This window comes from Delphinus delphis, chromosome 2, assembly GCF_949987515.2.
Source record: "Delphinus delphis chromosome 2, mDelDel1.2, whole genome shotgun sequence".
NCBI lineage: Eukaryota > Metazoa > Chordata > Mammalia > Artiodactyla > Delphinidae > Delphinus > Delphinus delphis.
The window spans coordinates 5,626,350-5,642,475 of NC_082684.1; the positions used below are offsets into that span (position 1 = coordinate 5,626,350).

A 16,126-nucleotide genomic window follows, 5' to 3' on the forward strand; every position below is an offset into this window, starting at 1 on the left:
TTTTTTTTTTTTTTTTTTTTTGTGGTACGCGGGCCTCTCACTGTTGTGGCCTTTCCCATTGCAGAGCACAGGCTCCAGACACGCGGGCTCAGCGGCCATGGCTCACGGGCCCAGCCGCTCCACAGCATGTGGGATCTTCCCAGACCGGGGCATGAACCCACGTCCCCTGCATTGGCAGGCGGACTCTCAACCACTGTGCCACCAGGGAAGCCGAAATTTTTTGTGCTAGTTCTGTGAAAAATGCCAGTGGTAGTTTGATAGGGATTGCATTGAATCTGTAGATTGCTTTGGGTAGTAGAGTCATTTTCACAATGTTCATACTTCCAATCCAAGAAAATGGTATATGTCTCCATCTATTTGTATCATCTTTCATTTCTTTCAACAGTGTCTTATAATTTTCTGAATATAGGTCTTTTGTCTCCTTAGGTAGGTTTATTCCAAGTTATTTTATTCTTTTGGTTGCAATGGTAAATGGGAGTATTTTCTTAATTTCACTTTCAGATTTTTCATCATTAGTGTATAGGAATGCCAGAGATTTCTGTGCATTAATTTTGTATCCTGCTACTTTACCAAATTCATTGATTAGCTCTAATAGTTTTCTGGTAGCATCTTTAGGATTCTCTATGTATAGTAGCATGTCATCTGCAAACAGTGACAGCTTTATTTCTTCTTTTCCGATTTGGAGTCCTGTTTCTTTTTCTTCTCTGATTGCTATGGCTAAAACTTCCAAAACTATGTTGAATAATAGTGGTGAGAGTGGGCAACCTTGTCTTCTTCCTGATCTTAGTGGAAATGCTTTCAGATTTTCACCATTGAGGACGATGCTGGCTGTGGGTTTGTCATATATGGCCTTTCTTCTGTTGAGGAAAGTTCCCTCTATGCCTACTTTCTGGAGGGTTTTTATCATAAATGGGTGTTGAATTTTGTCGAAAGCTTTCTTTGCATCTATTGAGATGATCATATGGTTTTTCTCCTTCAATTTGTTAGTATGGTTTATCACATTGATTGATTTGCATATATTGAAGAATCCTTGCATTCCTGGGATAAACCCCACTTGATCATGGTGGATGATCCTTTTAATATGCTGTTGGATTCTGTTTGCTAGTATTTTGTTGAGGATTTTTGTATCTATGTTCATCAGTGATGTTGGCCTGTAGTTTTCTTTTTTTGTGACATCTTTGTCTGGTTTTGGTATCAGGGTGATGGTGGCCTCGTAGAATGAGTTTGGGAGTGTTCCTCCCTCTGTTATATTTTGAGTTTAGAGTTTGAGAAGGATAGGTGTTAGTTCTTCTCTAAATGTTTGATAGAATTCGCCTGTGAAGCCATCTGGTCCTGGGCTTTTGTTTGTTGCAAGATTTTTAATAACAGTCTCAATTTCAATGCTTGTGACTGGTCTGTTCATATTTTCTATTTCTTCCTGGTTCAGTCTCGGAAGGTTGTGCATTTCTAAGAATTTGTCCATTTCTTCCAGGTTGTCCATTTTATTGGCATATAGGTGCTTGTAGTAATCTCTCATGATCTTTTGTATTTCTGCAGTGCCAGTTGTTACTTCTCCTGTTCCATTTCTAATTCTACTGATTTGAGTCTTCTCCCTTTTTTTCTTGATGAGTCTGGCTAATGGTTTATCAATTTTTTATCTTCTCAAAGAACCAGCTTTTAGTTTTATTGATCTTTGCTATTGTTTCCTTCATTTCTTTTTCATTTATTTCTGATCTGATCTTTATGATTTCTTTCCTTCTGCTAACTTTGGGGTTTTTTTGTTCTTCTTTCTCTAATTGCTTTAGGTGTAAGGTTAGGTTGTTTGAGATGTTTCTTGTTTCTTAAGGTAGGATTGTATTGCTATAAACTTCCCTCTTAGAACTGCTTTTGCTGCATCCCATAGGTTTTGGATCATAGTGTTTTCACTGTCATTTCTTTCTAGGTATGTTTTGATTTCCTCTTTGATTTCTTCAGTGATCTCTTGGTTATTAAGTCACGTACAGTTTAGCCTCCATGTGTCTGTATTTTTTGTAGATTTTTTTCCCTGTAATTGATATCTAGTCTCATAGCGTTGTGGTCGGAAAAGATACTTGATACGATTTCAATTTTCTTAAATTTACCAAGGCTTGATTTGTGACCTAAGATATGATCTATCCTAGAGAATGGTCCATGAGCACTTGAGAAGAATGTGTATTGTGTTGTTTTTGGATGGAATATAAATATATCAATTAAGTCCATCTTGTTTAATGTATCATTTAAAGTTTGTGTTTCCTTATTTATTTTCATTTTGGATGATCTGTCCATTGGTGAAAGTGGGGTGTTAAAGTCCCCTGCTATGATTGTGTTACTGTTGATTTCCCCTTTTATGGCTGTTAGTATTTGCCTTATGTATTGAGGTGCTCCTATGTTGGGTGCATAAATATTTACATTGTTATATCTTCTTCTTGGATCAATCCCTTGATCATTATGTAGTGTCCTTCTTTGTCTCTTGTAATAGTCTTTAAAGTCTATTTTGTCTGATATGAGAATTGCTACTCCAGCTTTCTTTTAATTTCCATTTGCATGGAATATCTTTTTCCATCCCCTCACTTTCAGTCTGTATGTGTCCCTAGGTCTGAAGTGGGTCTCTTGTAGACAGCATATATATGTGTCCTGTTTTTGTATCCATTCAGCCAGTCTGTGTCTTTTGGTTGGGATGTTATTTTTTAACTTTTCATGCTCTTAATAGGACTAAAACAGTTCCAGAAGTAGAACCCCTCAATCCAGTACAACTTAACGTGTTTAAAACGAAACCAAACGGCAATTTTCTAACATAAATCACTCATAATTTAATTCAAGTCTTCTCTAGTTGGTCTCTACAATTTCTGCAGTTCTGAAGTTTCAGTTTTTCCCAGGTGACTAAGAAATTTAGGGGATGAAGCAATGTGGAGTGTGAGAAAATAGAGATTAGGCATTACTGCTGACTAACAGAAAACCATAAAGCCTGAATTCAAACAAAGCATTAATCAAAAGTAATGTCATCATGCACTGTAATCTAAAATCTCACACACCTTATGGCTGGAGGCATGGACCTCCCTTCAAAAAATGAGAGAGCTGAAAACTCCTAGGCACAGAGCCTGACACAGCACGGATACACAAGGAATGGCAGTCCCTGGTGCCCCTGCTCCTCCTTTCCTGTCTCCCCCTGACCCCTACCTAGAGGTGGGCAGACACTGAACGCAGGCTGAAATTTCAGCATAGTCCAGCTGTCTCACTACGAAGTCTCAGGCTCATTCCCAAGTTTTTGCTGTACTGAATAGGAGGAGCTAGGGTTGAGGTCATAAAGATGAACCCACGAATCAAGAGAGCAAATGCTCTTGCCTACTTCTGCCTATAACTAAAGAGGAAACCGTGGGTGAAGAAGAGTGAAAAATAAGACCAGAACTGCGAGACAAGAAATCTGAGCTTCATGCCCCTAATACCTCACTGCCTGTGAGGCCTAGGCAAGTGGCCTCTGGAGTCTGTGTCCTTTTTCTCATCTGAGAAATAGGGGCTCATTCATTCGTCAACAAACACTTATTGAGCACTTACTACATTCCAAAAACCCAGCCCCAGTCTTGAAACTCAGGACTAGATCAGCAGTTCTTAACTGTGGCTGCACACTTAAATAACCTGGAGATTTCAAATGAAACAACAGCAAAACATCTCATCCCAGATTAATGGACTCTCTAAGGTAGGGCCCGGGCATCAGGTGGAGGGTGGGGAAGAGGGCCTTTTCAACTGTTGCTGATGCCCAGTGAGGGTTAAAAACCACTGGACTTAGAGAATTTCTAAGTTTCTGAATCTAACTTTCTATGGTTTGACAAATGAGTATTTTTTACAGGTCAAAACCCTCCAAAATAAACCAGTTTCATCAATACTTTGGAGGGAGAGTGACAGAGGGGGTGCTTCAACTGTGCTGACAATCCTGGCCCGAGGGGTCGCATTGCCTGTAAGTGTCCTCCAGCCTCACAGATGCCTCCTTGGATTCATATTCAAAAGCCACACATGTCATGTTATAAGTGAGAATTCTCCCCGAGGGGCAGACAGACGCCTGACTCATGCCATTCTGGATTTGTTCCCTTGGATTAAAGCACTGTTTGGTCATTCATGATTTTTGTCATATCTGTTTAACGTGAGTGCTATCAATTAATCTTTTTCTTTAAAATCAACTCACTAGAGCAGTAAGAGAATATTAGCCCTACTAAATATTAAAACACACTATAGAACCTCTTTAATCAAAAGTGAGGTATTGACACATGAATAAATGCAGACCAATGGAACATAATGGAAAATCCAGAAATAGGTTAAATTAATTAAATATGACAAAGGACAGAATCTCAGAACACTGGGAGAAAATGGAATTTTAAAATAATTAATTAATATGGTTGTGCTGGGTCTTAGCTGCAGCTGGGGGCTCCTTAGTTGTGGCTCGCTGGCTCCTTAGTTGCAGCACATGGGCTCCTTAATTCCGGCAGGCAGGCTCCTTAGTTGTGGCACGTGGGCTCCTTAGTTGTGGTATGTGCGAACTCTTATTTGAGGCATGCATGTGGGATCTAGTTCCCTGACCAGGGATTGAACCTGGACACCCTGCATTGGGAGTGTGGAGTCTTACCCACTGCACCACCAGGGAAGTCCCAGAAAATGAAATTTTTAATAAGGGGTATTGGGATAACTGAAAAACCAGATAGAAAAGGTTAAAATTGGATCCAGCTCTCATACCATATATTTAATTCCAAACGGATCAAAGATTTAAATGTTTGACAAAGAAAAGAAACTGTACAAGTACTAGAAAAAACATAGGTGAATTCAAGCTGGTATCACAGAAAACTTTCGAGCCATGACTGAAAATCAAGAAGCAGTGAGTAAAAAAAAATTTCAAAAAGAGAGAAGTAATCCCCACAAAATCACGTGCATTAAGCACCTAGTTGGTGTCATTTCAGCCCCTCCTGCCTTACCTGTTTCTTATTCTAGCCACCCCTGAGGCAACCAGTTCTGCCCGGGCTCTGACCTGTGTCCAGTCCCTGCTGCGGCCGCAGGGGGCTGCCACGTGAGCCCTGTCAGGACCCACTGAGAACATCACCATGTACGGGGGCAATTAGTGCCCCGTGGAGCAATCCTTTGCCAAATGGAGACAGTAGCTAACGGATATAGGCTTCTCCCTTCGGGCCCCACAAATATCAATCCTGTGCTCTCCTCCAAACACACAGGAGCCTTCATCTCGGGTACAGTTTTCTGGGGAACCCAGTTAAAATGCCACTAATTTGATGCACTGATTTTCTTCTAATACACAAAAATAAATACTTAATTATTAAAATTTAAAAAGCGCTCAGCAGAAGGAGCATGACTCCCTCCTCCTTACGTGTGAGCTACGAATCGTGACCGTCTTGAAAAGAAGACAGTATGAAAAGGGGACTAGAAGAGTAACTTTACAGTGATGAAACCTGACAAACACTGCTTCAGCCAGGTGATCGAGGTCAACGTCAACAGTGATAAGTCACGCTGCAGTATGTACCCTCTGTAACATGGAATGGAATGTCACTTCATCTCTGCGATCTTCCTGCCTGAAACTTAACAACCCCAGGCTAACCATGAGAAAAACATGAAACAAATTCCAACAGAAGGGCATGCTACAATGTACCTAAACAAGTACTCCTCAAAATAGTCAAGATCTTCAAATATTAAAGACAGTCTGGAAAACTATCCACAGCAGAGGGGTCTAAGGAGATTTAACAACTAAATGTAATGTGGTATCCTGGATCAGACCTTGGAACAGAAAAAGGACATTAGGTGAAAACAAGCAAACTTGAATACACTATGCACTTCAGCTAATAATATTGTATCAATATTAGTTTACTAAGTATAACAAATGTACCACGTAAGATATTAATAACAGGGGAAACTATATATGTGGAGAGTGTATGGGAACTCTCTGCTCAACTTTTCCATAACTCTAAAATTGTTTTAAAATATAAAGTCTAGGGCTTCCCTGGTGGCGCAGTGGTTGAGGGTCCACCTGCCGATGCAGGGGACACAGGTTTGTGCCCCGGTCTGGGAGGATCCCACGTGCCGCGGAGCGGCTGGGCCCGTGAGTCATGGCCGCTGAGCCTGCGCGTCCGGAGCCTGTGCTCCGCAACGGGAGAGGCCACAGCAGTGAGAGGCCTGCGTACCGCAAAAAAAAAAAAAAAAGAGTAAAAAATATAAAGTCTATTAATAAAAACAGGAAAAAAAAAGATTTATGAAAAGCATTCCTCCATCCCTGGCAATGGGGCCTGGGATCTGCATTTTGGAAGGACATACACACATGGATTCCTACGCACATTAAAGTTCGAGAAACATCAGGGACATCGAGAGTTACAGTGCACAATGTCCTTACAAAGAAAATTCAGGAAAAAAGAATCCATCCACACATCAATAAACAAATCCTGTCTCCTGGTAGTGGTACGGAAACACCAGATGAAAGCACTGTCACCCAGGAATTCATTAACTCATTGAGCACATAATGAAAGAGTTTTCATCTTGGATGCCAGCTTCACTCATTTGGGAGCTGCCTTGAATGTGGTACTTGGAAGGACCCATGACAATGCAGAAGGAATGTCATGATTTACTACCCATTTTACGTACAAGTGGCAGCATCAATATTCATTAAGCATCTACCAATTGCCAGGCACAGCGCTAGGCTCTAGGGACCCAACAGAGATGGAAACTAGCATAATCCTTTATGAAGCATAGGAGGAAAAAGATAAGTAATTATAAATATAAAAAGTAACAGAGGGACTTTCCTGGCGGTTCAGTGGTTAAGACTCCGTGCTTCCAGCGCAGGGGACATGGGTTTGATCCCTGGTCAGGGCGCTAGGATCCCACATGCCACGCAGCTTGGCCAAAAATAAAATAAAATAAAATAACAGAAGAGGAAATATGGAATGCCACAGAGGCAAATAATCGGGAAGGGCCATCAGCCCGGGCCGGAGTCAAGGACTGCCTCCCTGAGGAAGTGACATTTAAGCTAAGATTTGAAGGCTAAGAACTTAGCAAGGTGAAGAGGAAAAGGAAGTAGCTGAACTCTGGTCAACTCATGAATTAGTCCATCAGACCTTTTCTTACTTAAGGATCCTCTGGAGGAGAATGAAGTAGACAAGATCAGAGCAATAGACACAGCTCCACAGAGAGAGCCCAGAGAGGAGGGCAGTACCCACAGAGCGTTTAAGGTGCTGGAAGCTTTACACAGGGGCCCAGGGCAGATATACGACAAGGGGGAAGGACTGGAGAAGGTGAGTAAGAGGCTTCCAAAACCAAGCCCTTGTAAGGGACGTTGCCCATTTCCGCTAAGACACTCAGAAAACGTGTCACATTGGCTCCCACTGCCCTTTCTGCCACCACCTCCATGACTTTCACAACTAACTGCTCAACTGCAGTAACTGTTTCTTAATCTAAATTTCCTGGTACAATGATCTCCTCTACCCCAAAATAACATGCCTCCTGTTTTGTCTTTATTTCAGTAGTTCTATTTTGTCTCTTTTACAGAGAATGGCCCTGAATCATTTTTAGAAGTTGAAGCATCAATAGCAACTGTGGTTTCTAAACCAAAAAATTATCACATATGGTAGAGAACTTATATAGCAATCTGACAAAAGGGCAGAATATCTGAAATCAGAATTGTCCCAGATCTTTCCGGGTTCATCTCCTTCACAGACATAACAAATTGAGGTGGGGGAAGTAAACAGCTCACCTTTACTGGACACCGTAAGCCGAGACCTTTCTATGTATTCTCATCTGATCCTCACAAAACCCCGAGAAAGGAGGGTTATCCTCATTTATGTTTGAGAAAAGTGTCAGCTCATAAAGGCTAAGTAATTTGCTCAAAGTCAGTCAGCTGGTAAGGAGTGGCTCTGGGGCAGAATCCAGGTCTATTAGACTCTAAAACCCAGGCTGTTTAGAATACAAGGGACAAATGTGGCCTAACTCAATATTATAAAAAGAAAAAGGTCATTCACATTCCTACGTTAAGTCCAAACCCAGAAGCAGAAGATGCCTTTCCCACAGCCTTAAAGACAAAGACAGACAATCCATCTTCACAGTAGCTATAGAGGACCTGAGAACAGGGCTCCCCCCACTGGCAAGCAGATGCAACCACACCATTTACTTCTGATTCCTCTCCTAGGCCTTTGCTTTTTGGGAGGGGAACCTCCAATTTAAGACCAGGAATAAAGTCCCTTTCATTAACTTTATCTTTCTCTCTTCTTTGCTTAAAATTTATCAACAGCCTTTGGTTCCAGTAATAATACTATTTTTCTAACTTATCTTAAGGAAATAATCAGAGACATACCCTAAGATTTATGTACAGTCATTATCATCGTATTATTTACAATGATGAAATCCTAAAAACAAAGCTAACTGTCCCAAACTTGGGGTACTGGTAAATAAATTATGGTATATCATCTGATAGACTATTATGCAGCTATTTTAAATGTTTTCAAAGAACATTTAACGAAGGGGAAATGCATATATGTTGAATGTAAAATGCCCAATACGAATACACAGTATAATATCAATTTTGTGAAAACGTTACACTTACACGTGAAAAAGATAAAGAGACTATACCCCACGTTTAATGGGTTATCCCTAAACAGCGGGATCAATGCTGACTTTTATTGTCTTCTTTATACTTTCTCTGTTTTCAAATTCTCCACATTCAATACATACTACATTTAAACCAGAAAAATAAAAACTGCCACTAGAAGTCATTTCTATGAGGTCTTCTCCTTTCAGGCCAAGAAAGAGAAAAAGCTGTTTGCTGCGGGGACCACTGTCCTTCCCACCCCACCCTGACGTCAGCTGGAGGTACTCTTGTCTAAGTTATCGTCACACTATTAAGGCAGTTATGATATTCACTCAACTCGGAGTCACCGAGCCTATAGTCTACCGCAAGGTTCAAACCTGGGTAGTATATAGATTACCTTTACAGGGAAAAAAATCTTCATGTGAAACAATCCGATATATTTTCATGTGGCTTGTTTATGTGCAGTTATAAAACTAAGTTTAAATTTCTTATGTTTATGTAACTAGATACAAACAAAACCACCAACCCAGCAAAATTCAAAAGGACATTAATAAAAAGATGATGTTGCTCATATGAAAAATCACCACCCACAAGGTAAATATAGTAACGGTACAGGTCTAAAAACAGAACAACCGAAGAGAGTCGAAGGTACACACACAGAAGCGCCGCAACCCCGCAGCTGGTCTCCCGAACACAACTTCCAAAGATTCCTGGAGGAATGCTCCCCTGCCCCTATCCTGCAGCAATAAGCTGAGATGTACTTGTGTCAGCTAGTGCTGGCTAACTGCGGTGTGTGAAGACTGTGTCTGTGCTTGGGTATCTCGTGCTGTACCCTGTAACCGCACTGCATTCTGCAGAACTCCAAGTTGATAAAGTGCCCTTGGCCCAGATGAGGTAGTTCCCTGGCACACAGCCAGACCTGTGAGATGGTAGGCTGGCCATGCCTTACACACACAAGGCTGGCCCTGGCGGGGGCAGGCAAGCTCTCTGAAGACTGCGGGTGATCCTGCTTCCGATGTTACCATGCAGCCCTGGAGAGGGTTTTGGAATCTGCAGGTTTGTTCTGCCATCCAACTTAGAAACCATTCCTGATGCCTCCGCCACGTATCTACTAAAATAATCAAGTATCTGATCAGCCATTTCGAAGAAAAATGTAATTTTGATCTTTACTTCATATTCCAGACAATCTGAAGGATGAACTTTTGTGAAATTTTACATATAAAAAACAACTTAATACTTACCGAACTACTAGACAAATGCTAAAACATAAGAAACGATGGAAAAATCACGAAGAAAATGACTTGATAACATAAAAATCTTAAACTTCTATATATCAAATCTTTAAAAGATAAAAGGCAGAGGGGGAAAACGTTCACAGAAGAGAACCTTCCCAACAGATAGATGACTAAGGTATATAAGCAGAAATATATTGTATACTGTGTATGTGGGCATCTTTGTTTTTAAGTAGAAAAATGATGCACAAAGGGATTTAGTAAATCTCTGTAAATCTTTTAGGGATAGAGACTATTTGGGGGAGGGGAGGTTTGGCCCCTTCTACCTCCTTACCACCAAATCCAGTATCAGGCAACGGTAAGGCCTCGAAAAATGATTTCTGAATGAGATATGAGAATACATAACGTCTCTTAGGAAAAGGGAAATAAGAATTCAGGCAATAGTCTAGAAAATTAAGAAAAACTCAGACACATCCTTAATTATCCAAGTCAGCAAAACAGTGACTCGGATAATTCACCATGTCCACATAGTTTAGCAAAACTAAACTATGTGGACATGTGCCTCAAATGTTCAATTTATTTGTTAGAATGCATCTCTAGCTCTATGCCTTTCTGAGACATTCCTGAAAAGCATCAGTTTAGAGGCTCCATTTCAGACCATTTTCAAAACGTCATATCTATGTACTCCCATGAGATTATCTAACAAGAAAAATGTGTCGTTTTCGTTAAAAAAATTCAGAATGAACAAAAAAGAGCATTTTTCACAGATGAGCCACACTGCTTATAAATATGCAAATCAAATGAACTGACAACAGCGGTAATGATGAACAGACCTCCTCGACTCATTCAGGTCCATTTGCAAAAGCCACGTACCTCAAGAGGTACATGTAAATATACACGTATAGATGTTTAACTACAAACAGTCTGCAACAGAGAACCATGTTAAACGGCTAGCAGCGTTTTAAAAAAAAATCTGTGTAAAGAAAAAGGGTAACTGAATGACTCATTTTGGAAAAAGTATTTAAAAACTTTCATTTCTATATCCATGCCTTGTCATTTGATCCCCCCAAAACGGGATCTGAGAATACTATTATGTCATTATTGATCAAAAAATGAAATGTTCTATTCAAGTGGGCCAAGAAAGGGGTAATTTTTATCAAATAAACAATTAAGGAAATCAAGACAGGAGAAAGAAATGAATATTAAAAGAAGAGAGGAAAGCACCTGCTTCCAAAATCCTTTGCTTTACAGTAATGATCTGCCATTTTTTCAATTAATTACATATTAAGAGGAAATAAAGATTTATTCTTAAAGTTATCTTGATTCTAAGTGCATTTCACAAACTGAAATGATCTAAAATAGTTATAACACAAAAAAATTGGTGGTGTTATTCCCCACAGCTTCTGTAACCAGGTAGCTTGAGTCTCCTCTGAAATTGAATATTGACTCAAACTGCTCCTAACATGCATACATCAGAGACTTTTACTTCCAGTAAACATGAACTTAGTACATCAGAACAATCCTCCAGCTGAAAAGAACTAAAAAAGCAGGGAAAAAAGCAGAATAAATATCTGCTTGGAGGCCTGGAGGAAGAAGGGCTATCAGAGGCTCAGGGAGGTAAGTTCAGTATTTGGGGCTACTTTCCCCTGGAGATTTCTGCCAACTTTGAAGGGAATCCTAAAAGTTTGGCTTTAGGTTGGAGGATAAAGGTGCTGGTGAAGAGCTGAACATGAGCACTAAAGGTGAACAGAACAGGCTGGCTCTCATAAGGACTGGAGCTCAGCTTAGAAACAGCCCAATTCCTTGAGACTACACTGAAGTGACCCCAGATTATAAGTGCCCCGTTTGTCTGGCAAAAGCAAATGTGAATTATCTCTGGAAGAGAAAAACATCTTCTTAGGCCTCAAATTATTTCTACAAACAATTCTGCAAATATGATGTCCAGCATGGAATTAAAAAACAAAAACAACTAGGCACAAAAGGAGCTAAGACAATATGAATGAAAACCAAGAGAAACAGACGTTGGAAATGACTCACAAATACTGCCATAATTGGACAAACATTAACATAATCATACATACTATATTCAAGGAGATGAAAGACAATATTGATAATTTTGGCAGACAGCTGGAAACCATAAAAAAAAGCAAATGGAAATTAAAGTATCAAAAAATATATAATAACTGAAATTAAAAAGTCAATTGATAGGAGAGATAAGTGAGGAGATAACCAGAATGAAGGGCAAAGAGACAAACAGAAAACACAGAAGGAAGGTTAAGAAAACACAGAAGGAAGATACAGTGAAATAGCCTAACATGTATAATGGTAGCCCCAGAAGGAAAGGTGAGGGAGAATGGGACAGAAGCAATATTTGAAGTCCTAAGGGCTCATGACTTCCAAAACTAATGAGAGACATAAAGCCAAAGACTCAAGAAGCCCTAAGTTATAAGTTATTAAAAAAAAAAAAATCCATACTAAGGACAGCACAGAAAAAACTGCTGAAAACCAAACACAGAGAACATTTTAAAAGCAGCCAGAGAAAAACATGACTTTCAAAGAACGACAGACAAGTTACTTCTCAACAGAAACAATCCAAGTCAGAGACAATGAGGTATCTTTAAAGTGCTAAAAGAAAGCAACGGTAAATCAAGAATTCTGTAACTACTGAAAAGATCCTTCTAAAATGGAGGAAAATGTTCTAAAATTAGATTGTGGTAAGGGTTTAACTCTGTGAAAATACTAAAAACCACCAAACTGCATACTCTAAATGGGTAAATTTTATGGTATGTGAATTATATCTCAATAAATCTGTTTTTTTTTTCAAATGAAGGATAAATAATGACATTTGCAAACAAACACTGTAAGAATTTGTCACCAGCAGACCTGCATGAGGAATTCTAAAGGGTATTCCTCAGATAGAAAGAAATGATCCCAAATGGAAGACTGGAAGATGACAAAGGTGGCACTGCAGAACTATGGGGAAAAGATGACCTTTCTGATAGACAATACTGAATAAACGGTTCTGCTAAATATAAAATTTGACCGCTTTTCCACAAGTTACACAAAAGTCACAAGTGGGCTGTAGATCTTAATTTGAAAGGCAGAACAGTAAGATTTTTAGAAGACATCATAGGAAACTATCTTCTTGACTTTGGAATAGAACTCCTACAAATTAGGAAGAAAAAGGCATGTAAATCCCAAAAGAAAACACTTTTGAACAGGCACTTCACAAAAGAGGATACCAAACAAACATGAAAAGATGTTCAACCTCATCAGTCAGCAAGAAACTGCAATCCGAAAACACAATGGGATACCTCACCAGGATGGCTTCACACTCACCAGGATGGCTAAAATGTAAGTGTTGACAAGTACTGAGAAGGACATGGAGCACGAGAACTCTCATACATTTGCTGGTAGGAGTGTAAATTGGTACAAACACTTTGGAAACTTGGTGTTATTTCCTAAAGTTGAAGATATGGGTATTTTTGACCTAGAAGTTCCACTGCTAGGTATATACCCAACAGAAATGAATGTACCAGATGTATAAGAATATTCAAAACAGCATTATTATTAATAGTCTAAAGCTAGAAACAATTCAAATGTCTACCAATACCAGAATAGCTAAATTGTAGTACTTCATGCAACGGAATACTATAGATTAATAAAAATGAACAACGGTTACGACATAATGGATGAATCTCAGAAGCACGTTGAGTGAAAAAGCCGGACACAAAAGAATATATATTTCATTAGTATTTCGTTTATATAAAGATCACAAAACAGTCAAAATGAAACGACACTACAGTTTTTATGGGATATATGTTTCGAAGGTAAATTCACACAGACAAAAGGCAAGGACGTGATCATCCCCAAAAAGTCAGGATTGGGTTACCTCCGGAGAGAGAATTCCGAGCTCCTGGGTGCTGGCAATGTTTTTTCTCGAACTGGTAACCACCAGTCCCCCTGGCTGGGTGATAAACCAATAAGTTGTACATTGCGGGTCTTGCACTTGACCGGCGTGCAAGAAGAAAGGAGACGGGGACAAGAAAAAGGGAGCTGAAGCCGGCAAGGAGCTCCAGGTGGAAAGAAACGACCACTTAACGTGTAAGCCCCAGAGCGCTGGCACAGGGAGGCTTCGACCAAGGGTACAGAACCCCGGGGAGGGAGGCCGGAGGGGCTCCGGGCCGGGGGCGGCCACACCTGCCGCGCGGTCGGCCTCCCCGCGCGGCCCCCAGCCCCCACGTGTGCCTCCCGCGAGCTGCAAAGGCCGGCACACCCCGCTGCTTCCAGAAGGCCGCCCACTCCGACTCCCCCAGACCCTCTCACGGTCCCCCACACCCCCACGGTATTACCGAAGCCCGCCCAGCGCTCCGGACGCCGCCCGCCCGACCTCCCCACGCCCAGGCGCCCGCCGACTCACCTCATTGTCGCTGCCGGGGCGGGCGCGCGGGGCCGGGGGCGCGGCGCGGGGCGCGGGGCGTTAGCGGGGCAGCCGGCCCCGGGCGCGGCGGCTCCGCGTCTCGCTGGGCTGCGGGGGGCAGCGAGGGCTCATCTTCTCGGGGCTGGCGTCCGGGCCGCTAGCTGCGGGGACGGGCTGCGGCGGCGGCGCCTGACAGCTGGGCCCCGGCCCCTGCCATCTTGGCGGGCGCGTGCCCGGGCCGCCGTGTGCGCACGCCGCCGGGAGGAGGGGAGTGGAGGGGAGGGGGCGAGCGTCGCCCGGGTCCCTCCGGCCGGGGGAGCGTGCGCCCGCCCGAGACTGGGGACGCGGTCCCCGGGCGGGCGCGGGCGGCTGCGAGGCCGCCGACGGAGAGGCAAGAGGGCGCGCGGGCAAAGTCAGCCCGCGAGTCGAAACTGAGGAGAGAGCGCGCGCGGCGGCCCAAACCCGACACAAAAGGCGCGGGGCCCCACCGTCCGCGCCTCCAGGAGAGCTGAGCCGGGGTGTGCGAAGGGCGGGGCGGAACCTTGGGGGGCGGGTCGTGAGGGCCCGGCCGGGCCGCAAGGGGCGGGGCTTCGAAGGAAGGGTGCTCAGTGAGGGGCGGGGAGGAGCTCCGAGGGCGGGGTGGGACTGGCGGATGTGAGGGGGCCGGGGCATAGAAGAAAGCGCGATCCGTGAGGGGCGGGGCCGAAGAGGAGGGCGGGGCCCAAAGTGGGCGGGGCGCTGGCGCGGCACGTGGAGCGCTGTGTACCCCTCCCCGCGCGGGGTGACTCTCTCAACTACAAAGGCAGCTGAGCGCGCCGGCGTCCGTGCGAGTTGGCGGGAGGAGTCCACCTTCCCCGGCCCTGCGGCGTGCCCAGCCTGCTCCGAGGCAGTGAGCAACCCCCTCTCTTTGTAAATAAAGAGCCAAGGCTGGGACGGGGAGTCGTATCTTTGAGGCAATATCAACAGCTGAAGGATCTCCCAGTCCAAAAAAGCCCCACCTGGCGCCTGCAAACCACACCTTGTGAAAAATCACATCGACTGCACGAGGCCGTCCAGGTTTTCTCTGGTTGTTAAATCCCCACCCTTCCTAAAGGTTAGTCATCCTCATAGCTGGCTGGAAACCCTAAACCCTCTGAGTCTCACTTCTCACTTCTAATTAGACACAGTTCGTCACGCTTTCTCAGCATCGCCACTTATGCTCCCGTTCCCCTCTATCACAGCAACAATGGAATCGTATCTACCTTTTTAAAAATTGCCTCTGAGCAAGAGCACATCAAGCGTTAAGTGGTTTCTGGCATATAGTAGGAGGGCAGCGAAGGGTCGCAATTCTACTCCTGGCCCAGAGTGAGAAGAGTGGTTTTTCCCAAGATACAGGAAGTGGTGGAGTCAGTTCTCAAGCCAAGGTTTTTCCGACTCAAAATCCCAGTGCCCATCCATTCTTTTTTTTTTTTTTTTTTTTGCTGTACGCGGGCCTCTCACTGTTGTGGCCTCTCCCGTTGCGGAGCACAGGCTCTGGACGCGCAGGCTCAGCGGCCATGGCCCACGGGCCCAACCACTCCGCGGCATGCGGGATGCTCCCGGACCGGGACACGAACCCGCGTCCCCTGCAACGTCAGGCAGACTCTCAACCACTGCGCCACCAGGGAAGCCCCATTCTTTTTTTAAAAAAATAAATTTATTTATTTTCAGTTGCCTTGGGTCTTCACTGCTGCACGCAGGCTTTCTCTAGTTGTGGCGAGCAGGGGCTACTCTTCGTTGCGGTGCACGTGCTTCTCATTGCTTGCTGCGGAGCACAGGCTCCAGGGCTCGCAGGCTTCAGTAGTTGTGGCTCGTGGGCTGAGTTGCTCTGAGGAATGTAGGATCTTCCTGGACCAGAGCTCGAACCCATGTTCCCTGCATTGGCAGGCGGATTCTTAA

The 16,126-nt window shown here is 43.3% G+C and overlaps 1 protein-coding gene across 1 annotated transcript in view; it reads right to left on the bottom strand.

The window, feature by feature from the left end:
- EVL (Enah/Vasp-like) overlaps window positions 1-14,712 on the bottom strand; it is a 165,343-nt gene extending 150,631 nt beyond the window's left edge. Inside the window, exon 1 of the mRNA XM_060003933.1 lies at window positions 14,210-14,712. Coding sequence (XP_059859916.1) covers window positions 14,210-14,214 — 5 coding nt within the window. The 5' untranslated portion in view covers window positions 14,215-14,712. The remainder of the gene's footprint in view (window positions 1-14,209) is intronic.
- Window positions 14,713-16,126: the final 1,414 nt, after the last annotated feature.